The 22,637-nt window shown below is 42.5% G+C and overlaps 2 protein-coding genes across 7 annotated transcripts; one reads left to right on the top strand and one right to left on the bottom strand.

Moving 5' to 3' along the window:
• Positions 1 to 194: 194 nt before the first annotated feature.
• FAM114A2 (family with sequence similarity 114 member A2) lies at positions 195 to 11,877 on the bottom strand. Of its 2 annotated transcripts, none has more exons than XM_029997719.2 (14): positions 11,735 to 11,877; positions 9,754 to 9,959; positions 9,437 to 9,536; positions 8,870 to 8,965; positions 8,472 to 8,584; positions 7,382 to 7,516; positions 7,070 to 7,228; positions 6,314 to 6,437; positions 5,260 to 5,339; positions 4,424 to 4,552; positions 4,065 to 4,204; positions 3,209 to 3,281; positions 2,575 to 2,628; positions 195 to 1,842 (listed from the first exon to the last, which is right to left on the bottom strand). In XM_029997719.2, the coding sequence occupies exons 1-14, from the start codon at positions 11,748 to 11,750 to the stop codon at positions 1,744 to 1,746; spliced, it is 1,524 nt and encodes a 507-aa protein (XP_029853579.1). In that variant the 5' UTR covers positions 11,751 to 11,877; the 3' UTR covers positions 195 to 1,743. The 2 variants fall into 2 exon arrangements, with proteins under 2 accessions (XP_029853579.1, XP_029853580.1); XM_029997720.1 differs by lacking the exon at positions 11,735 to 11,877 and adding an exon at positions 11,322 to 11,433.
• Positions 11,430 to 21,968, top strand: MFAP3 (microfibril associated protein 3). Of its 5 annotated transcripts, XM_029997723.2 has the most exons (4): positions 11,478 to 11,495; positions 12,067 to 12,452; positions 16,017 to 16,478; positions 17,865 to 21,968. In XM_029997723.2, the coding sequence occupies exons 3-4, from the start codon at positions 16,199 to 16,201 to the stop codon at positions 18,608 to 18,610; spliced, it is 1,026 nt and encodes a 341-aa protein (XP_029853583.1). In that variant the 5' UTR covers positions 11,478 to 11,495; positions 12,067 to 12,452; positions 16,017 to 16,198; the 3' UTR covers positions 18,611 to 21,968. The 5 variants fall into 5 exon arrangements, with proteins under 5 accessions (XP_029853581.1, XP_029853582.1, XP_029853583.1 ...); XM_029997721.2 differs by lacking the exon at positions 12,067 to 12,452 and having other exon boundaries at positions 11,430 to 11,495; XM_029997722.2 differs by lacking the exon at positions 12,067 to 12,452 and having other exon boundaries at positions 11,475 to 11,574.
• Positions 21,969 to 22,637: the final 669 nt, after the last annotated feature.

The raw sequence follows: 22,637 nt of genomic DNA, 5'->3' as shown, positions 1-22,637 counted from the left end.
TGTTGAGAGCCCTCTTTCCTATGAGGCAGTACCCTGCCATGAGAAAAGCCCACCTGTCCCAGCCCCAGAGCAGCACCCAGCCCTGCCCCACAAACCACAGTCAGGGCTGAGAAGAAAAAAAAAAAAACGCAGTTCGTTCTTCTCATTTCATTTGCGCCCACTGCTATCTTGATAGCTTTTAACTGAAACAGTTGTCAAAACAAATCCTTTCTTTAATAATGCTATCAACCAAAAGAAGAAAAAAAATACAGAGTTTATTGTAGTGCAGATTTTTTTACCCCAGACACACTCCTTTCAAGTCTAGTTTTCTTTAAGATGCAAAAAAAGGCTTTCCCTTTAGAGATCTGATCAGTCTAACCACAACTAAGGCAAGGCTTTTTCCATATATATAAAATCAGAGGAGCATTAGCCAAAAGGTATTTTAATAATAAAAACACTTCTCTACTGCACAAATAGAGCAGAGGAATGTTAAGCCTTCAGTAGAGCAGAAATGTGCAACACCTGCTAAAACCCAGAGAATTTTTTAAATGGGATTTGAGCATCATTGTTACCAATGAGCAAGTACAGAGGCAGGTGTGACACTCGGTCACCTCTGGTTGGCTATGCCGGACTCCTTGAAGTTCCATTTTAGCTGTGCATTTCTGCTCTTGTGATTCCAACAGAGGCTGCTCCCTCCCAACGGGCAGACTCAAAAGATAGAAACTGCAAAAAAGACCAAAGCAGGGAACTTTCACAGCACAAAGAAACAGATACCATATGTGGAGCAGCTTCTGAGACAAATTAGGACTCCTGCTAACAGAACCAAATTGCTTCCTCTCCCCCTACTTTAATATACCTTCCAAGAAGGAGCATTGCATTATAGTGTTTTTACACAGAAACAGAAGAAAAGCAGTATCTGAATTTGTGAACAGTCTGTGGCTGACATGTCAAGCTGCACGGAAAAAGAGGAATCCTCCTGCTAAATTCTCTCATTAAATTGCCCAAACACAAATCAATCCCTTTTAGCCAGTTCTCATTTATTGCTATAAAGCAAAGTACCCACAGTCCTAGGGCCAGGTCAGCATTTTGCCAGCTCGTGCTGAAGCAAGCACTCTCCAAGAGAATGAGAAACAGCACCCTAGTGAGAGTCCCCGTCCCACATCCCTGAGTCATTAACAGACATCTTCAGGAAGCCGGGGCTTCTATTCAACAAGAATGGCTTGATAAGGAATCTTCTCTGCTCTTTTCCGTCCAGCCTAGGAACTGCAAGGTTCATAATCATAAATATTTGCCTTTTCTTGCACCTCCTATCCAATATTCACTTCAACACCAATGCAGAGCTATCAGGAACCTAATTATGTCTCTCTGACTTAAAAATCACACCACGATTTTAGCTAACTCTTTAACTAGCCAGCTGCTCCTCTTTTCTCCAGCATTGTCTTCACAGTCCAGAGAGCTTCTCCAAAGAGCTTGTTAACACATACAGCAGAGGGATTTCAGTGAAAAGATACAGACAGTCCATGAAAACAGAGAAGCAATCTGCACTTCAAGTCTGTCACATTGTCCACCAGCCTGGACTATGCTAATCACATCTCTCAATGTGCTGTAAGAGCTGTCATTGCCAGACTGCATTTAATCACTGTTCTCGCAGCAGCAGCGATCAGAGTTAATCTTTTTCCCTTTAATAAGAGCCATTACATCATTCTCCAGTATGGAAACTATGAAGTGGGAAGGTCAAAAAGTTCTTAATTAGAAGGATTTTTATTACTGTGATAGTTCCGTTCTAGCCTCAATAAGAGAGATCTGCAGTACAGGCAGCAAGAGCTGGAAGGCATCTTGGATATATGAAGCACTGTTTGAAGCCTATGAAAACAAAAATCAAAATACACACATGAATAATTATGCTACCAATCAGCTTTACTAACTACATACTCATTTCAAACAGCATTGATTAATGCACATAAAAACCAGAAGCCTAGTGCTTGTCAGATTTTTAAGGCTTCATTCTAGAAATCAATTTAATATTAAGTTTCTGAGGGGCTTTATGCCACTAGGCAAAAAAGCAACTGGCTTACAAACTGCCAAACAAGAGCAGGTGCAATCCAAATGTAGGATACTGTTTTTGATAACAGAAGAGAAGAATTTATTTCAAAGTGAAGGATAAGCATGCTGTGGCAGGAAGGAAGAACACACCAACAGGAAACACCCATTTCCTACCACACCTCAGAAGTTTACAAGCATTGAGAACCAACTTAACAGCTAGGAAGGGCTAGGATTCTTGCATGCTAGTTTCTGAGCTCGTCTAATGTTTGACTTGGGACATTTAAATTCTAGAAATCCAGACTGCTGCATTTAATATGTGTCTTCGGACCCATCATAACTGTCAGCTGAGACCACATAAGCCTCACTCTTCACTAAGTAACTCATCTCTTGTGCAAATCTACAGACATTTATTAAAACTTTTAAGTTATTAGATAGGTAAGCAAAATCTTAGACCATGGGTTAGAGAACTTGGCATGCATAAGGATACTGAAGTGGAAAAAACCAGCGTATCTATTTTTTAAGTATTAAAGTTTTAACTTTAGCATAACTGACCTCCAAAAACACTCCAGTGATTAAGGGATTAAGCACATCTGCTTTCTCTTTGACCTGCAGAGATCAGACATATATTATCCTGATTGAAAATTTGATCACATTTCTTCGAGCAAGATAAAGCTAAATCCTCAGTAAGTTTAAAATCACCATGCTCCCTTGACTACAGGAAAGCTAAGTCACAAGCTGCAGAGGACTGGCCTTGCAGCATGCAAATAAGAACAAAGTAACCCACATATGCCCAACACAAGTCCTGTATGACTACACACATTACATCTTCAAATGAACTGTGGACAACTGGAGGATTTAGAGATAATGATATTATCTTCAATAACACCTAAGTGTTTTGGAAAATCCACAACAGGATCACAAACCTTATTTTCTTCTGTCTCCTTAGTACCGTCAGCACCAATTCCCACCCCCACTCTGTGCCAGGCTGAATGCAGCAGGAGGCATTCAAAAGCTCAGCATACATTCAGCTGCCACAATTTGGGGAACACTGACCTAGAAGACCAGTTCACAGGGCAAAAAATGCATATATAAATGTGCAAACACAAAAAGCGCTCCGTGGTGAAGATCCCAAGGCTGTAATCAACTAACCACATCTCATTCCTAAGAACTATGGTGTTACTCTTACCCCTGCAGTCGTTAAGCACGTAGTAAACTCTTTCGAGAAAGTTGACAGTTCTTTACAGAGCACAATTGTCATTCTGTGGAAGAGTGGGAAAACCATGTAGTAAATACAGTCTACAAGAATAACTTCCTTTTAGCATTCCTCTAAAACACAAATACCTTGTTTCCACGCATATAAAGCTAAATTAAACCAAAACTGATATAGGGCATATAAACAGTGTATGAAGATCCAGAAGTTCCCCAAATAAATTAAGGAGGGGGAAAATGGAAAAAGAAATAATTAAAGCTGAAGATCTGAAAAAGCATTCAGAGGACAGACACATCCATTCAAGAAGGAACAGTACTAACTTACTTTTTTTTTCCACTGACAAGTGTCATTTTCTGAATTAGAAAGTACTGCATATTTCATACACTTGTCAAGTATCTCCCGACATAAAAGAAAAATCTCGTGTTATGCATTATTGGTAAGACCAGTCTACTAATTAGTTGCCCTAATTTTACAATATCACATACCTAACATACTAAATGATTAACAAAGAGCTAATTAAGAATCACTTTTATACAACTGTTTTGTCATATTTTAAATGTCTTATCTACTAACTAGCACAAGCTTAGGGCAAACCTTCTTAGCTATATAAAAGCTTTCAAGGAGGGTTTCCTCTTTCTTACCAAGAAATGTCTTTAAGCTGGAAAGAGACAGCTGAATTCTACTGGAAGATAGTGATGCCACCCATTGCAACTTTGAACACATATGCAGAATTCAAGAGCACTGTATCCCATGGATTTGCAAAGAATTATTAGACAGTTTAATCAGTACGTAAATAATTATATGCTACACATTTACTAAGAGATTAGCTTACTGTGAAAGGGACTTGGCTCTCTCTGTGGCTGCCACCTCTTGTTTCTGACCATGTAGAAACAAAGCTGCGGTTTTGTGAAACATTTCAATGGAGCATGCTGTCAGTTCAGCCAGACTTCTTATGGCAAATGCATGAATATCCTGCAAGATTAAAAAAGATTCCCCACACCAAACAAAAACTAGCAGCTTTTATTATTTAAAACAAGGGAATCATGCAAAATACTATCACTACACTGCCCTTTCAGACCTCAGAATCTGCACAGAAATAGAAACCCATAAACTCTGGGAATCACAACTGTAACTTAACAGCCAGATAAACACTCTGTGGTCAGATACTCTCTTCCTTCATTACTCAGTTACCTCTACTGGTTTTTTAGCATTATGGTCACCATCTCTGGATTCTACTTCTTGGTTTTCTTCACTCTCTTTTTCTTCTTCAGGAAGACTACTGTTGAATTGTGCTATCCAGTCATGAGCAGATGTCCTCACCTGTATGAAGATATGCCATAGTATTTAATGACTGGAATGAAGCCCCCCTGCATACCACAAAACATGGAGTGTTGGATCTCTCTACAGGATGTAAACAGCTACAACTATCTAGTGAGAAGAACCAGGACAAATGATCCTAGTGCCTTCAGGACTTTGTAGAGGGTTGGTTGCACTGATGTAGCTGAGGGCAGTCGTTTGTCTAGCACCAGGTGCTGAAGTTTACCAGCAAGACCACGACTAACAGAGGTGCTTTAAAAACATGTCTGCAGAATGCTGCTGCCACTTGGTGGATCTGAAGGGTAGTGAAATGAAGGCAAGAAAGGTGATTCTTCCTCATACCAACTTCTCAACATAGTGAAACCAGTGGCTTTGTGCCAAGAGGAGGGCTTCAATTCATGTCTGTAGGTTGATTTCACTGTGGTGGCTGAAGGTTTACTGCTCTCGTTTATCTTTGCCACCACTTATTACTGCCCAGTGACAGGGCAAAGACACACTGGTGCCTACTGCTTCAGAGCCAAAAACATTACAGAACATAATTTTGCCCCATAAAGTCAAAGGAAAAGGCCCATCTCTTTTGCCTACCATTGTCAAAGGATCTAAAACACAGCTTGTTTTCATGCCTTTGATATTTTCACAAGCAAAGCAGGACTGAGAAGCAGCTCCTGTGAGGAATCTCTCCAGCCTTTAGCAGATGGAAAATAACTCACCATGATCAGTTTGTCCGGCTTTGAGGAGATACACAATTCTGAAAACAACTCTGTCACTTCTTTTGTGAACTCCTCGTCTCCTAAAGGACAGGAAACGTTAAAGAACCCACACAAAGGACAGATATAGGAATAAGCAGCATTTCAATGCACAACTAGCTCTGCATAAGTCTGTCAACTGTTTCCTTTATTTCTCTTTGAATCATCAACTCAGGCAAGAATGCATCAAACCTGGTCTTTTTAAAAACAATTTATAAGGTAAGTTCTGAAAAGGTGGAGACATCAGCGCCAGAAGGTTAGCTTTTGCTTTCTCAATTCTGGTTTTGTAGCTAAGGTAATTTCACTTTTTTTTTTTTACAGGCAGCATTTTATAATGCACTAATGTGCCCATCACCTTGGAGAGTCTGAAATATCACTTAAAGCCTACGGTTCTCCCGTTTTATATGGCAGGGCAGATGTTAACAGTGGGGGGAAGGCTGTGAGATCCATCATGTGCAAATATAAAAGATACATTAAATGTTAAATGATAGCAGGTGCAGGTGTGTAAGCCCTCCCTGATGAGCCATTTAGGTAAAAGCAATGAAGAAATTTACATTGAAATCTGCATAATCCTCAAGAATCACAGGGCTCTTGTGTATGGAGCCACCTCTGAGTGTTTTGGTCTGTGTGGCTAACTCTTACCTAAAAAAAATAAATAAAAAGGCTTTTTGCTTTCCCACAGGTTGGACAACTCTATTCACAGTCTTTCCCTCATGGTCAGGGGAACCCAGCATCTCTTTCCATTTGCTTGACTGCCCTGGAGTCAAGCAACTCTAATCCTGCTCTGGCAAGAAATCGTTCCTGCTACAGAATTAATGCATAGCAGCTTTCCAGAGATGAAGGGTATTGCTACCTGTCATGCTCCTGGCCACAGACGGCTTTAGGATTAAGCATCCAGCTAAAGGCTAATTTAACTTTGGCATCATGTCCATTGCTAGTGCTCTCAGGGCTGGTTGGCTCTACACTGAGAATTTCACTGAGAACCAGCTTCTCCTCCCAGAGCCTGGGGCTTTCTTACCTTTCTTTTCTTCCTCCTCTTCTTCAAAGAATTCAGGTAAAGAAAATGCTTCTTTGAGTTGCTCCATTTCCTCCTTCAGTGTGTCCAACTCTTCTCCAGAGAGGGCATTTAGAACCGATTTCACCTAGTTAGGGGCAGCACAGCCAAAGAGAGAACCATAAATCCAACAAGAAAAAGAAAGGGGATAGAAGATGCAGCACTGGTTTACATTGCATGTGAAAACATCACAGATTGACATTAATGAGAAAGTGGTATTTCCCTACAGGAAAGAAGAAAGGGAAAAAGACCTATTTCTGAAGTCTCGTTAGATACTAATGAATTCTTAAGGAGTTATTCAAGTAATTTCTTTCATAAAAAAGTGAATGACTTCTGAAATTGCGTGCTGATCTGCCCTCGTCCCTGCCCCAAGACAGAGAGGACAATCTCTGCTGTGCTTACAATACTCTCCTCTTCTCCACACCAAGGCAGCAAACAAGTGGGTATGACAAGAGAGTAACTTGTGAAAAGTTGTTGAAGACATGCAGGAACTGAGGCTAGATGGGTAAAGAGAACGGCTCTAGGAGCTGAGGACAGGACATAATGCTCCTAGGGTAAACATCAGATCATAATGCAGGGGTCAAAGTGAAGTTGTGTAATCAATCACTTCATAGCAAGTTCTGAGCACCTGATTTTACATGTATATACATATATTTCTAATCTTTTTTTTCCCTGCTCAGCTGAACTCAAAATAGAACACAAATTGCTCAAGGCCATTACCTTTGATTCACTCTCTCTGGAAAGCATCTCTAAGGCCTCCAGATGTGAAAGACCCTGAAACTCATCAAACAGTAACCCATAATGGGCTTTCTTCTCCGTAGCCATGGTAACCTCAGTAGCTGTCTGCTGCTCTTCTTTCTCCTTTGCCTCTCGTAAGACCTGAAAAAGAAAAGCAGAGGACTCAGGTCAGTGCCAGAAGATACAGAATATGGGCAGAGAAGGCTTTTGGTTCAATAGTAAATTGACAGGACCACAAAAGAATGGAAAAGAAATGAGAGAAACCAATGAGGAGCTGACATGGAACAGCTATACCTGAGATAACGTAGAGTTTCTGTTCATTAGGCCCTTTGTTTTTTTGAATCCAGGGTCTCCCTCAGCTATTACATCCATTGTCTTTTTCCCGATGAATTCCAAGGCATCCAGACCTCCACTAATAACACTTTTTCCCTAGGAATCAGATTTGGATATAGACAGCACATAAAACTCACAGAAGGCTATACAACTGACGAAATTGAACTGGGGGATTTATATCAGCAATGTTATGCCAGACACTCACATACAAGCCAAATTGGTCCTTGTCACCCTAAAATTCAACCCTAATCGCCACAAAGAGAGCAGGAGGACACGGAAGGAGCCACAATACATTATCATCCAACAGTTTAATAGAGCACTCAGACAGCTGCAGCAATCTAATAGGAAATACATTTTTATTTTGTGAACAGGCTGGTTCTCGGCACATTAAAGTATTAAAGTATTTAGTTCTCTTCCTTCCAATCAGAAAACACTAGACCTGTGGCTTTTGGTTGCTAACTCTTGTTTGAGCCTTAAAAGCAAAAGCAAGCTTTCCATCCGCAGCTCTTTCAGACTCATGGGCAAATTGACAAGACAGCAGATCACAAAAGCACAGTTTCTAAGGGTAATGGGTTCCTTTGAAGTACATTTCTCACGGTCACAGGAGCAAGCTGATTTCCAAGCAATTTGGGCTAGTTTCACAGAAGTTTTTGAAGAGGACAATGGATTTCATCTCTAGACAGTTCTGTGGAAACATTCTGGCAATAAGTCTGACCCTGCATTTACCTGAATACTCCAAAGAAAGGGAGCAGAGATAACAAGAGTACAGGGGTGACATGCATGGGAATGCACACACCACACAGTCCACCATTAGGGTTTTTTGTTACGTATCAACATTTAATACAGAACTATCAAAATTCAAGATGACTTACACATTAAGTGCCAGTTAGCAAGGCACAGAATAAAAACTGTCTGAAGGCTGAAACAGTTTCTCACCATTCGTCCCACAAAAGTAAAAATCTGAAGTTTCCTCTTACGATGTTTCAGATGAAAGGCAAAAAACCCAACACTCTCTTAAACCCATTTTCTCCTGCATTCCCAACTCACTCACTGTGCTTTGGACAGCAGTAGAGATCGTTGATAAAACTCCACGAGCCCCAGCAATAGGAAAGGAACTGCCATCATCAACTGCATCTGTGCTGCTAGCGCAAGGATTCTTGCTTCCTGCATTAGAAGGCAGAAAATTAACTTCCTCACTCCCCAAAAAAGATCCTGTCAGCTGCAGAGTGGAGAAAATTAACAAACACCAAGAGTCACTCAGGAGCAGGGCTAGAATTAGGATTATTTTCCTACCTACTTTTCAGAGCTAACAGAAGTATGCAATAGAGTATTATTTTAGCACACAGATATCTACCTCAATATGCAAGATGCAGGATAAGTGATGTTATTTTGGGTCTGATTATGTTATAAGAAACATTTCAGTGTTGTTCTTATGCAGTAAAAACTGACCTGTTGTAGCATCTCTAGTCTCTGAAGATATTTCATTAGGACTGGGGATCCCAAGGGTTGTTTCTGCTTTTTCTATAACATTTGAAATACCTTGACCTAGAGAAGACAGCAGTATTACTTTAAACATGAGATACAACAGATATCAGAACAGAAACAGGATTAGGGCTGCATATTGTTTCTCATTATTCTGGATTCCTCCTGTTCAAGATAGTTTACCCAGCACTAAAACCTACCACTATCCAGTTTGCTTACCAATGTAATGAACTCAGGTTTCATCCCAGCTTTTAAATCAAGTCGTAAATACCAGCTGAATACCAGTTTAAAATACCAGCTGAAAATTATGCAAACACCTTAAAAACTTGAAAGTCATTTTGGCTGTGCATGTGTCCTTAGTCTCACTGTACCTTTTGGTACAAGTTTTCCCCATTACTTGAACAATTCTCTCGACATTTTTCCAATAATTGCTGCTATAACAGAAATCCCCTTCTCTAGAAACAAGCTCAAAAGCACTAGCTTGAGATATGAAGCACGGTTAAAATATTTATCAAATACCAGAAAGAGCCTTACCTACAGTAGCTACAGTAGCAGACGCAGTTGACAGAAGAGATTTCCCCCAGCTTCCCCAGTACCCCCATCCTGCCTGAACTCCAGCAGGAGACTCTGAGACCTTTGATGAAGAAAAGCAGAAGAGAGTGATGCAGGTATTATGGTGAGGAGAGGAACACAAGCAGTCTGTGATGTGCGACTTTTGTGCAGCTTGTTCTTTTCAGATAAACAGCAATGTGAATTTTCAAAAAAGCAGTGAGGCTTTTGGTCAAAATTCTTCTGTGCTCAAAGCCATGAAACATTAAGTCATGTTATTAAAAGCAAGCCCAGGAACATACCTTGAGGGTTTCAGCTGCAGTCTTTTCTGTGGCAGCAGGCTGACTTGGGGGTTTGGGTTCAGGTCTTTTGCGGGTCATAGGCACAGGCTCAAGCTCTTGCTCTCTCTCTTCATTGCTCTCAGTGCAGCCAAGTTCCTCTGCTTTCTGTTCATCTTCATAAGAGGTTTCTTCTTTCAGATTTTCACCACTGTTTTTCTCAGACATGACTACAAACATCCATAGAAAGCAAAGCAGATAAAATAATCACTCCCTTGTACACTTTGACACTAGTTCAAAAGCATCACATTTGCATTTTAAATCATGAAACACAACTAAGACAGAAATCCCTTCATGTTGCCACACACACCTGCACAAACAGATTATGTTTTTAAGCAAGTGTGTACACCAAGTTACGTCTGACTGGAAGAAATGTCACACTTGGAAGTTTAAAGTCCCACAGAAACATGTGGCTTTATCTAACCGACACGCCCTCCCCGCAGGAAAGAAACAGGTCACCAAGTCTGAAAAGCAAATGAAAGGCACAAAAGGTCCTCAGATAATTAAATCCATGACTTGCTTCACCAAAAAAAAAGAAAAAACAAATTGCTTTGGATGGTTGCTTTGAAGGGTGTCGGATACAAATGGGGATAGCGGTCAGAATGCCAGGCAGGTAGGGAGGCAGCAACTGGTTTGCTTCTGTATTTAGGGCTGAGCTTCTCCAGGGCATTAAAACCACCCAGAATTTGAGATGTGCTCCAGCTGCCACAGCAACCGCCCCTGACATCATACACATCGGGGATAACGGTGCCCACAAACAGGGCTGCCACGCTGCGGCCTGCTCACGGGGCAGAGGTTTCTCCCTCCTGCTGCCTTCGCTGGCAGCACTTCACCGGCTCCGGGGCAGTAACTAGAAGGCAGCAGCGGCAGGCAGGGACAGGCAGGGCCACGCCGAGCACCCCACAGCCCCCCGGCATCGCCGCCGGCCTGAAGCTGCGTCCCCGGAGAGGCGGACGCAGGGTGCAACCAGGGCAGCTACCCCCAGCCGCGGGACTCCACCGGCTTTAAGCGGAGAACGGCCAACACCACGGGAAGGGCAGCGACGGGCTGGGGACCCCCACCCCATCTCCCCGTGACCCCCCCACAGCGGCTAGCAGGACCCCACAGCAACCCCAGCACCCCCGGGGCCGGCCGGCCGCTGGTCGGCTCCCACCGGCACCCCACCGGGCCCGTCCCCCCCCGGGGCACCCCCCAGCCCTGGGGGGGGGGGGGCTCCCTGTACCTCTGCTTCCCCGGGAGACCCCCCCCCAGAGCCCCAAAACCCCCATATGGGGCTGCCTGACCCCCAGGGGACCCCCAGGTTCCCTAAAGCCCCCCCCCCACGGGACTCCTGCCCCATACGGGGACCCCCAGCTGCCCACAGCCCCCCCCCCCCCGGTACCGCCTGCCCCACAGGGGGCCCCCAAGCGCCCCCAAGCCCCCCTCCCCTTGGGACTCCCCGTCCCACAGAAGACCCCTCCGAGCCCCTTGTGCCCCCGGGCCCTCCGAAGGCCCGCTCCGCGGTCCCGGTCCCGGTGCCGGTGCCGCCTCACCCGCCAGGCCGGGCCGGGCCGCCCCACCAGCCCCGCGCTCCCCTCGTCAGGCGGACCGTAACCATCGAGGCGAAGCGGCAGAGCGGCACCCGCCGGCTAATCCCGGAAGTGCGGCCCAGACCGGAAGGACGTGCGAGGAAATACGTCCGGGCAGCGGGGCCGGCGGCGGCGGAGGTGCGCGGCGGTCCGGGACGCGATGGGGAGGGCTGGCGGGCGGGGGAGGGCCGGGCCGGGCCTGGCCACCCTCCTCCCGGTGAGAGTCGCGTACCGCCGCCTTACAGCGTTACGGTGACGCCAGGCTTTACCTGGCGACGGCGGAGGCGGGGGGGGGGGGGGGGGAACGGCGGAGCGTCGCGCAGGCCCTCCGCGCCCACCCCGCTGCTGCGGGAGAAGTCGGGGGACCCGTGTCTTACCGCGCTGTTTTGGCATGGAAACGTTGCCCGGGGGAGGGGGGCGGTCTTCTGGAGTGACGTCAGGCCCGCGTGACGTCAGGCCCGCGTGACGTCAGGCCGGCGCGGCCCGGGTTCCCTCGGCTGCCATGGGGGGAGTGTGGATGCACGTCGTGTGGATGCACGTCGTGTTTCCCGGTGCCTCGAGCAGCCCAGCTCCAGCGGGGTTTTTCCACGAGCGAACTTGGGCGCGTGTGGGGCCGGGGCTGCTGGGGACAGGGGTCCCGTTCGGGGCAGTTTTGTGCCTGATCAGTTTTAGCTGATAGAGGGAAAAACACACGTGTTTTCGTGTGCAGCCGATCCCATGTCCTTCATGAGTTTCCCCGTGACATGTGTCAGGCAGCCAAGGGACCGCGTACACGGCAAAACACCACGGCCTGGCGGGCAGCCGTGCGTGGGTGAGATCTCCTGTGGGTTTTTGGGCTGTGGGTGCAGCCGCTCCCCCGGGAGCTTTCACTGGTGCCGGGAGAGGGTGAACCCTCCCTGCCGCCTCTCCCGCGTTGGGAACATCGGTAAAGACTCTTGTCAAGGCAGCGCCGTGTGTTTTCACAAACTTAACAGGATTTAATGTCTTCAGGGCTCTGCCATGTGCTGCTCCCAGATTTGAAAGAGGGTCAGAGGGGCCTCGCGGGTAGCTCACATCAGCCTTGTTTCTGCAGGACACCACTCTGCGAGTAGGAAGGTGTGCTGTGTGCAGAAGCGATCCATTTAGATCGATTTAGTGTGCATTATTACCAATTAGCTTGCTGTAAATGCCAAAATGCTTTCCACGTCGTGTGCCAGAAGTGGCAGTCAGTTAGAGCAGTCTGTGGTCTGTCAGATGTGTCTTGGTTTATTGCTTCACTTTTCTCCAGGTATGAAATGATGTTATGAGCAGTGAATGTAAAGCTATATAACCTGCAACCTCTTGGGCCCCAATTTTGCAGTGCCTTATAAATGCGTGTAATTTTAAGTACTATCAGCACTTCCATTGACCTCAGTGGGACTACTTACAGTGCTCTAGGTTAAACACAGATACACTTTTTCAGGATAAGAGCCAAAGATGACTCACACAAGCGTATGCATCATGGATTTTTATCTTTCCACTGCTATTTGTTGTTGCAACTTATGGTTTAATAAAGGTTAAATATGTTGAGCTCAACTTCAGGTTCAGTTGTAAAATAGCCAGTTTCTATTCTGCACATTTCATCTTGCTTGGGCTTAATGCTTTCTTGAAGAATTGTGATGTTGGCACTGTTCACGCTTTATCCTTTTTGGATCCTTTATCAGCTCCAGCAGCTGTTTTGCATAAGTGTGATGGTTGAAGAATATGGATTTCGCAAATCATTTTATTTTTCGCAGCACTCGGCGGTGAGAGATCATTGTCTGCTTAGCAATAATGGCTTTTCCAAAAACGAAATGTGACAAACAGTTTCTAATAAATCGGACCTCGAAGAGTTTAATAGTAAAATTCAATGACCCATCACCAATGTTTTATACATTATGCAAGCTCAGTGCAAATATAGCGGAGAGCATATGCAATTACTGAAGATAATTATCTTATTCTTATGAGGGAAAATGTTGCTGAGTATTTCTTGTGTTAAATAATTGACTGAGGTTCCTAATGTCATTTTAGGAGGAGTGTCACAGACACTTGGAAATCTAACAATTTAATTTAAATAATTTAAAATGACAGTAACACAGGCAAAGTACAGGAGGTACTGGAATTATTCTCTAATAAATCTAAAACATTAGTTGGGAGGTTATTGTTTTAGAAGACTGTTAAGTTATTTTGTGTGTTTGATTCGATACTGAAGATGAGGGTTTGTCTTTACTGCAGAGCTATTATCACTTGTAACTACATCAAATGCTGTTAAGTCAAGTCCCAATGCATGCAAAAGCCATTAAGTGCAGTGGCATTTTTAACTGAAGGCAGTTGGGTTGTGGAGCAATGTATGCAGAAGATCTGCGACCGTAGCTCCTCATTTGCTAGCGCAAGTCGTGACAGAGTCTCAAATGGCAACTCTGGCAATCCAAATGTCAGTAGTCCACAAACTACTAATGGCGCGCAGCCTGCCTTTAAGAAATCTGCACAAGGTTACCAAAATACACGGGTCAGATGTCAGCAGTCTTCTGAAGGCTCTGAAACACTCTGAAAATACTAGGGGTCTAAAAAAGGAAGGTTAAAACCACTCCTTCAAACAGAAGAATAGTTGTTCAGCAGCAGCAACCTTAGTATCGGGTTTTTTTCAGATCTGTGCAGTTGATGTGGCTGGGATGCTCTTCTCCAGAGGCAGCGGGACTGGTAACACTTTCCCTAAAGTGTGACTGGTGGAAAACAGGAACAAAAGAGGCCTTCGTACTGTTTTTAACCATTTAGCTGTGGGAAAGTAGCTTCTTCAGCACAACGGTATAATTGAGTTCTCAGCACTGGTCTCATGTTAAATGAATGGACAAGAGGCATGATAGAAAACAGAGTGGGGCCAATAAAAAAATAAAGAGGGCAGATGAAGGGATTGCTTTTTACAGGGAAACAAGTGGAGGGCCTGTTTTCCAGTTTCTCCTGCAGGATTCAGTGGGTGAGTTGGTTAGTCAAGCTTGAAGGAGAGTTGGACACAGCTGTCTTCTTTGCCTTCTTTGTTAAACTGGTTTTGGCAATAACCACAACAGAAATGGGTCAGATACCATGTTTCTCATCGGATGTCAAGTCTGGAATCTGGTTTGACCTTCAACAAATTAACTTTAACCGAAAAAAATTCTTAGTCTGAGTACTGTGTTATCAGCAAATTTTTCCATTCTTCAATATGCTTAATTTTTCTCTGCTGAAAACAGTTAGTACAAATCACCTGTATTTATTTATATTACATTATTTTTCATAAGTGACAGGATTTCTGTCTCCTTTAGGCAGTGTTAACTAGTGATTCTGGAAGGATGAGAAATGTCTGCATTATTTATTAAGAACATTTATTAAGAAAATTTATTCCTTTGTATTGCAATATTTATGAAATTCAACTCTACTAGCATTTGTTATTGGTAGAAGAAAAGGAGATAAATTCAAAGTCACAGTCAATGGGGTGAAGTGAGATTCTTTAAGATAACTTTTTGGCTTGTGGCTTCTGTACTCTGTAAATTGTTTTTTAGGGCTCTGGAGCAGTCTAGATGGAATTGTAACTTCAGGGAATGCATATTGGATTAGAAAGTTTCTTGAATCAAGCTTCCAGGAAGATTGATTACAGATTTTCTCTTATCAGTGTCATCTCACTTTGTTACAAGTTGGTTTTATTCTGGCTTTCAAAAAAGGAAAATCCTTGTGTGCAAAGAACATAAAAGTAAAGGCTGTATCCTAATGTCTTAAAATATCTTTTGTGCACATTAATTTGAAGAGTGTTAATTCTGTCCCTAGACAAAACAGTTTTTCAAATTGCTGTGAAATATGGGGCAGCATTTGGGTAGAGAAGATGATAAACAAGACCACTGACATGTAGCAGCATAAAGTAGAAGATTTTCAACAGGGTCTTACTGTAAAACAAACAAGAAAAAAAGAGGCAGAGTTAGAAAATACAGCAGCAGCAAGAGAGGTTGCAAAAAAGGAAGTATGTTTAGACATTGGTGTCCTGCTATTCAGAAAGGGACTTCCTCTCTGTGGCTGCAGATAGCTGCCAAGAGAGTTTTCCCAACACAAGAAATTATAAGCATATTATGTGAGCATATTTAGGCATCTAACACCGATCGTGCCTCTAAAATCAAGTAAGTAGATGTATAAATGCTAAAAATCAGATGTGTGTGTGCTTTGGTTTTTCTGTAGATGCTAAGTGAAAGACTGGCTTTAAAAAAAACAGGGCTTAAAAGCACTTTGATATTGGTGGGGAGGGAGGCAGAAATTATATCCTCTTTCTTGATTTTCTTCCTCTATTAAGAAAGCACTTTTTCTCGGTTAACAAATGCAGAATCCACTTTCTGACCCTAAAGATAGTTATGCATTTTAAGTAGTCTGAACAATTCATTCTTTTTTTAAAACCTTTTTCCACTTAATGATTATTGTTCCTGAGATTATTTATTTGGATGGGAAGATGAACATCTAGAGGACTGAAGGTTGTGCTAATGCCTTCTTACCCTCGTTTCATTACTGTGTTCTGAGCAAAGCTCTGATTTGGAACCTCTCGGCTGACAGTTTATATTATGCTAATCGAAATCTGTTTACTGAAAATGAAATTTGAATACGCCATAAGCTTGCTATCATTAATGAACTTAATTTTTTTTTTTTCAGTTGGATTTCCTGTTTCCACTTCTAATATTGACGGTCTTGAAAGTGCATTTGGATCCATGACATCTTCTATCACTGAACAAATCAAGAGCCTCCTCTCCTATCTCAGAGCAATACGGACAGCTTAATATCATATGACCTCATTTCTCCAAATTAAATGAAAAAAGAATTTTCTCTAGCTTTCCATGAAGCTCAGCTATTGCCTGTTAATTTTGACTGTTAGTGCTGATCTTTCAATTGGATTTACACCAGAAAATGTAGCTTTTAACAGGACAGTTGCTTTTGGGTCTTTCAATGCATCACTTCATACAGTGTCTCAAGCTTTAGTAAGTTCTCCAGCACACCATGATATCATAGCCAAAGAGGGGACCAGTATTTTAATTGAATGTAGACTGAACATCAGCCAGTATGAATATATTCTTTGGTATAACTCCAGAGGACACCTGCTTGAACAGAAAGATGAAGGTGAGCTTTCCTGCTGTTTTCTATCCTCCAGTATTCCCCCTTTTATACAGTATCTGAAAACCTCTGGGACCTTATTATCATTTTCCCTGCCTATCCTCCCATTTTTACAGTTGGGAGATAAGGAGGGAGCAAGACAGAGCCCTTTGCCCTCTGGCATGTGGCATGTGAATTATACTTGAGTTCTGTCCTAGCCCATCCATCCTGCTGTGGTGCCCCACAGAATCATTTCATTCAAGAGGCGTCACAGTATTCAGTATAGAAGAAATTAATCTGCATCCTACCAGATACTGATGTTTTTATTTATTATTGCTCTTTTTTATATTATATTTTTTCAAACACATGAATTAAACACAATTCTCCACAACTTGTGACCTTTTCCAGCTGGTAATCAGTGCGTTAATTTGCTACAGGATTTTTTTTAAAGCATGGGGTAACTTACTACATTTATTTTCTGGTTTATGCACCAGTGAGACTGTGGAAACTAAAACAATTTGTAATGGTCAACAATGAAATACATGCTATTTAACCCTTTTGTACAGAGGGAGAATATATTTTCCTAGCCTTTGGCTCTTAGAGTTCTGTCCCTGTAGTTTTTAATTTTCAAAAAATAATGTCTTTTAGAAATGCATGAGGTTTTCTCTACTCTATTAGTATTAATTAAGGTCATCAAGCTAATTGATAGGATCTTCTTGGAGGCCATCTTTCTGCCTTAAGCATTCAGTAACCTCTTGGTAGTTATAATGCCATCTGGAGATTAGTTCAGAGTAGAGTAATTAGAAGAATGAGTTATGAAAACACTTTTCCTCCTAAGTTATAAACGCATAGGAAATACTGTATAAAGCTAGCTTCTTTCATTGATTTCTTTTTACATGGGTTTTGTAATTCAGCACTGCATGCTCAGCAGAAAACTGTGTCTCAAAAAAATCTGGGGTTCTTTTGCCAGCAGAGCCATTTACGGACTCTGATCTTTTTCATGGGTCACTTGACTTTTGACTCCGAGCCTATGGAAAATTAGACTTTATAGAGGACAGTCTTTCAACATAGTATTACACAGTGGGCAAGAAGCACTAGTTAAGAGTTAGGTTCCCTGTCAGAAAGAGCTAGCAGTCCGAAAGCACACAAGAAAGTGCAGATGAGAGAAAGGAGAAAAACCAGAGTAGCAAGCGTGCAGAATAATTTACCATTAAGCAGTAGGATTGGTAACTGGCTTTCTGCATCACAAGCATGAAAAGGAAATTTCAGTCCTTGGTGTACTGTTTGTATTATGGTAGAAGTGGACTGCTTACTTCCAAGCTCTGTCTCCTGTTGACAGAGCAAACAGCACATGTCTAGTTTACCTACTGATTTTTGTTTCATTAGCTCAGTTTATTTCTTTTGAATCTCCAGGTGGCCGGTGGAGGATTGCCGATAATTCCCTTAACATCACAAAGGTCAACTTTGCTGACCGGGGGCGATACACATGTGCAGGTGTTAATCGTAATGACACCTTGTATTATACAGTCACCCTGAGGGTTATCTTCACCTCAGGAGACATGAGTATTTACTACATGATTGTGTGCCTCGTTGCCTTTGCTATCACCCTCGTTTTAAACATAACCCGTCTGTGCATGATGAGCAGTCACCTCCGCAAAACAGAGAAGGCTATCAATGAATTCTTCAGGACGGAAGGGGCTGAGAAGCTTCAGAAGGCTTTTGAGATAGCCAAGCGTATCCCTATCATTACATCTGCCAAAACACTAGAGTTGGCCAAAGTCACTCAGTTTAAGACCATGGAGTTTGCTCGGTACATTGAAGAGCTTGCCAGAAGCATTCCCCTTCCACCTCTGATCCTTAACTGCCGGGCGTTCATGGAGGAGATCTTTGAGGCTGTGCGAGTTGACGATCCCGATGAAGTTGGTGAGGAGGAAAAACAGACCCAAACCTGTGGTACCCAAGCTGCGATATACCCCATCAACCCAGAGATCAAGCGCAGCGATTCACCAGCCGGGGATTCAGATGATGGGTCCATGAATGAGCAAGGTCAAGAGATAGCCGTTCAGGTGTCCATTCACCCACAGTCAGAAGTGCAGAGCATTGACACTGTTTCTCACGACAGCTGCCAGTTTGCGCCTTCTGAGGAAGGCACCTGCTGAATCCAGCGATATGCTGTTGTGAAGGAAGCACAGGTGACCCTAGGATACTGCAAGAAAGGGGTCTGCAAACAAGCTGCCTCAGTCCCATATGCACAAGTTTTCCAAATTGCAAGGTGGCAGAACTTTTACTGAAATCTGTGGTTTTCGTCAGTGTTGATCTAACGATTTCAAGTCTGTTAGAGAAGGCCATTTGGAATATTGTGCAGTGGCTTTTCTTTTTAAAGCAAGCTTGCTATACTTAAAATATTTACAAAACAGGAATTCTTTGTCCTTGGCTCCTTGGTAGCTTCTGATACTTCTGATCTGTATTAGAAGTGGCCGAGCTGAGCAGTACAACTTGCAATAAGATCTTTTCATTTGTGAAATCTTTCTTCCTTCACAAAGTGAGCCAGAATTCCTTTGAGTCAGTGTTGTTGTCCTGATGAATTGAGTTGTGTACTCTTTTTGAATTGCCTCTTGGTGCGTGTAGCCCATCAGAACCATGGTGAGCTTGAACAAATCTGTTTTGTGTCGTGTGCTTCTATGTTGCTATCAAAATGTACTGTACTTAGGAAAAGAATAGTACCAGGATCTGCTGCTGGATTAAACGAATTGTAGTTTCAAAGCAGCTTAGAGAACAACCAGGAGGTCTCAGTTTTCCGTGCATCTGCAGAAAACTTGCGCGTACTCTAGTGCGTGGAGAGCGAATTGTTGTTACAAAGCTTGTCGCTTAAACTTGGTGCTGATTACCAAAGCGCCTTACCCTGGTTCTGTCTTACAGAATGGAGCAGTAACAGCACTGCCAGCACTGTCTGCCTTTTGACTTTGCTGATTTTACTCACTATAGAAAATCCAAAGTTTTATATTGTATTTGACATTGTTGTGAGAAAACAATGACAGTAATACGTAGTGGCATAATTTAAAAATGAATTCATCTACAGATCAGGTGTCTCAGGCACTTCTTTCTGAACAACATTATAATAAAGGAGGTGAAAAGTAGTGATACTTGCTTTGCTCTGGCTAGTGCTTTCAGAAAGCAGTGGAAGAGGGAGTGGTTAGCAGAGGGGCTGGCTGAGCTGTTTGCCAGCCACTGTTTACAGGAGTGGAGTAACTCACTGAACGTGCCCTGTCTCATCCGCTGAAGAGGTGTGGCAGAAGGGAGAGGCGCAGGTGCTGACATACCTACACACATAAGTGCTTCACCGAGGATCTCCCGCATGGCTTCCTCAGCTGTAGAGATCCAGCCTTGAGGAATCAGAGTGCAGTCAAGAATCTAGTTTCTTTTTTCACTCTTTGGTGCTGATTTTTTTTCTCCTTAACATTTGTAAGTTGTATCACTTAAATAGCATTTTATATCCTGTTGAGATTTAGTAGATGTAAGGCTTGTAAGCACTCCACAAATTAATTTCTTACAACTACTGGAAGCATATTGCCATATAATTTTAACAACTTGGCAACAAGAACACCATTTAATTTCCCACAACTCTTTTTTCTTTCCTTATTATTACAGAAATGTCAGTTGAACAAGTGATTCTGGATGGCTGCTCAGGATTCTTAAGAGGATTTGATATTACATTTACATGAGTAGAGATGAAAAACAAGCAGGCACAGTGGTAATAACAGGGTGGGGCCGTCTGTTGTAACGCATGCTTTTAGCAAAGGGTCTGAACAAATTATATTTATCGTATCATATTAGAGAATGGGAAACTGAAGCATTTATTACCATTTTAAACTACCTTCTGGGGAAAGTTCTGCAGTCAGCCACCAGTAAATGCAGCCTAGTTGGCTTTGGCATATTGGATAAGAGTGGTGTTTGTCAGGAAAGAAGAAAATTGCTAGCCTTGGTTATAGTACCATTCCCACCAGCTTGGTACCATTTTCAAGACTGTAGCAAACTTTATCTGCTTCAGGGGAATAAAGCCTTCTGTAGATACTTACAGTAGCCACTGCACGCAAGAGTAACTCTTTTTTGCTTCCATAGTTTGATGGCACTTTATGTCCAGGTGAAAAGTTTGTATAGTTTTGTGTAACCTGTCTGGTTTCTTTAAGTTTTTTGAGGTGATCAGTGTTAAAGATACTCTTGTGGATAAATGTCTAGTTCTCTTAGAAGCCTTGCTAAGATGCTGCTGGCTTCACTTCTCTACTACAACGAGCTGTGCAGGTTTGTTGCACATGGATGAGTGGAGATTTGGGGGTTTGCACCATTTTGGATGTCCTAGTTGAAAAAGGTGAAGGCTGTACGAGGGAATGAACTGTTTTAATCTCCTTTGTGCCACAGGTCATCAGGATTGTACCCGCACCTGCCTTTTTTCCCCATAAACAGCTCGCCTTGCTTCTGTGAAACTGTTGCACTATATGCGGCGGTAGCATCTTGGACATTTTACCCTGAACTACATAAGCAACGTAGAGATGCAGCTGCAAAAGCAAAGCTCCATTTAACTGCTTGCTAAGAAGCAGTTATGCGATTATGATTGACAGATGTCTCACCAGAAATGGCAGCTTACAGGCAGCAGAGTGACACTAGAGGTGTGTCAGATGGGTGTCAGGAGAGCAGTTTCTAGATTAATTCAATCTGTTCTTTGATTTTCATACTTTATTTACATAGCTCCGAGTTCCTACTAAGCACAGTTAACGTGGTGTCTTTGTGTGTCCTGTTGCTGGTGGAGAGGAAAGAATGATCATGCATAAAGGTCCTCAGAAATGCAGTTGCAGTGTCAATTGCTGGATAGTAAAGTTAAGAGTTTTGCTGAATTATTACAGTATTTTGTTCACTAAATTAATTTCATTCCTGTTTCGTAAGGATTTCAGTAAATCAGGAGTACTTATTAAATGTAGGAACTGATCCTATTCCCACTGAATTCAATTAGAGCAGATTTGAAGCTCTGGTGTATTTTACAAATGATATTACAGGATTTTTATGCATGTGAAAACAAGGATGGTGGTGATGTTTCACTGTAAATGTAATTTCCAGAGAATGAAACCTGACACTAGTTTCCAAACAACTTGTGAACTATTCTTCTTACCCTAAGTAGATGTGTGCACTTAAATTTGTTTGATGCATCTAATTGAACATTAACATTGAAAGATGATGTAAAGTGTTTCTCTCTTAACTTTTTCTAGGACAAGGAGGGTCTACAGTGGTTTCCTTGCTTTAAACTAAATTCTTTGACAATCACAAGGCTATTTTTCTCTTCTTTGTGACTTATTTTTATTTTAAATAATGTTAAATCTACTTGTTACCCAAGAGTACCTAAGACTAACTTTGTACTGGTTATTTGTATTACCTGGATTGTAATGTAACTGTTTAATGTAACCACACAGGATTTCATACTTTCATATAATGAATTGGTAGATTTGCAAAATAAACTTTAAAAAAAGCTTTGTTTTGTTAGGGTTTTCTTTTTTTATCAGTAAGGGGTGATGAGTGCCTGTCTATCCGAGGTTAAGTAACAGCTGTATTCAACTAAGCAGAATGTTTTTTGTCAGCCTGACAAAGGTTCCTGGGATATTCAGTTACCTGATAGACCATTCCTGCTGTGACATCTTTGGGTCTGTCATTTTTTTATGTCTCAAAGTCCCCAGCAGCATCTGTAATAATTGTTACCAGCTGCATAAACAAATGGTAGCAGACCTGAAATGGTTTCAGGAAGACCCATGCGTTCTCCTTGATTTCACTTTTGCAAACTAAAAGGGCGATTGTGAAGTGCAGTGACCATCAGCCACAAATCTGTATTTTCTGTTCTTACCTTTTTTACAGGATTGTACTATTCTTTATTGTAATCACTGCTTTTTTTTTAAATCCTTCTCAAAACCCAGTATATTTGGACACAACTTACCTCCTAAAAGGCAACACAGCACAAATGTGGAGTATCTAAAGCTTTCAAGTGACCAACTCTATGTCGTTGTTTTTCCAGTGAGTTGCTGAGATGGCATAAAGAAATTTCCACTCCTGCGCCAAGGGAAGGGCGTGGGCTGCTCTCACTCTGCATCCGTAGAGCTGGAGGAGATATAGGTCTGACTTTACCCTTGCTCTTTGCTAGCCAGCAGT

Source organism: Aquila chrysaetos, chromosome 22 (genome assembly GCF_900496995.4).
Source record: "Aquila chrysaetos chrysaetos chromosome 22, bAquChr1.4, whole genome shotgun sequence".
NCBI classification, from domain to species: Eukaryota; Metazoa; Chordata; class Aves; order Accipitriformes; family Accipitridae; genus Aquila; species Aquila chrysaetos.
Note: the sequence above shows the minus strand (reverse complement) of the source record. Positions and strands in the feature narration are given on the sequence as shown.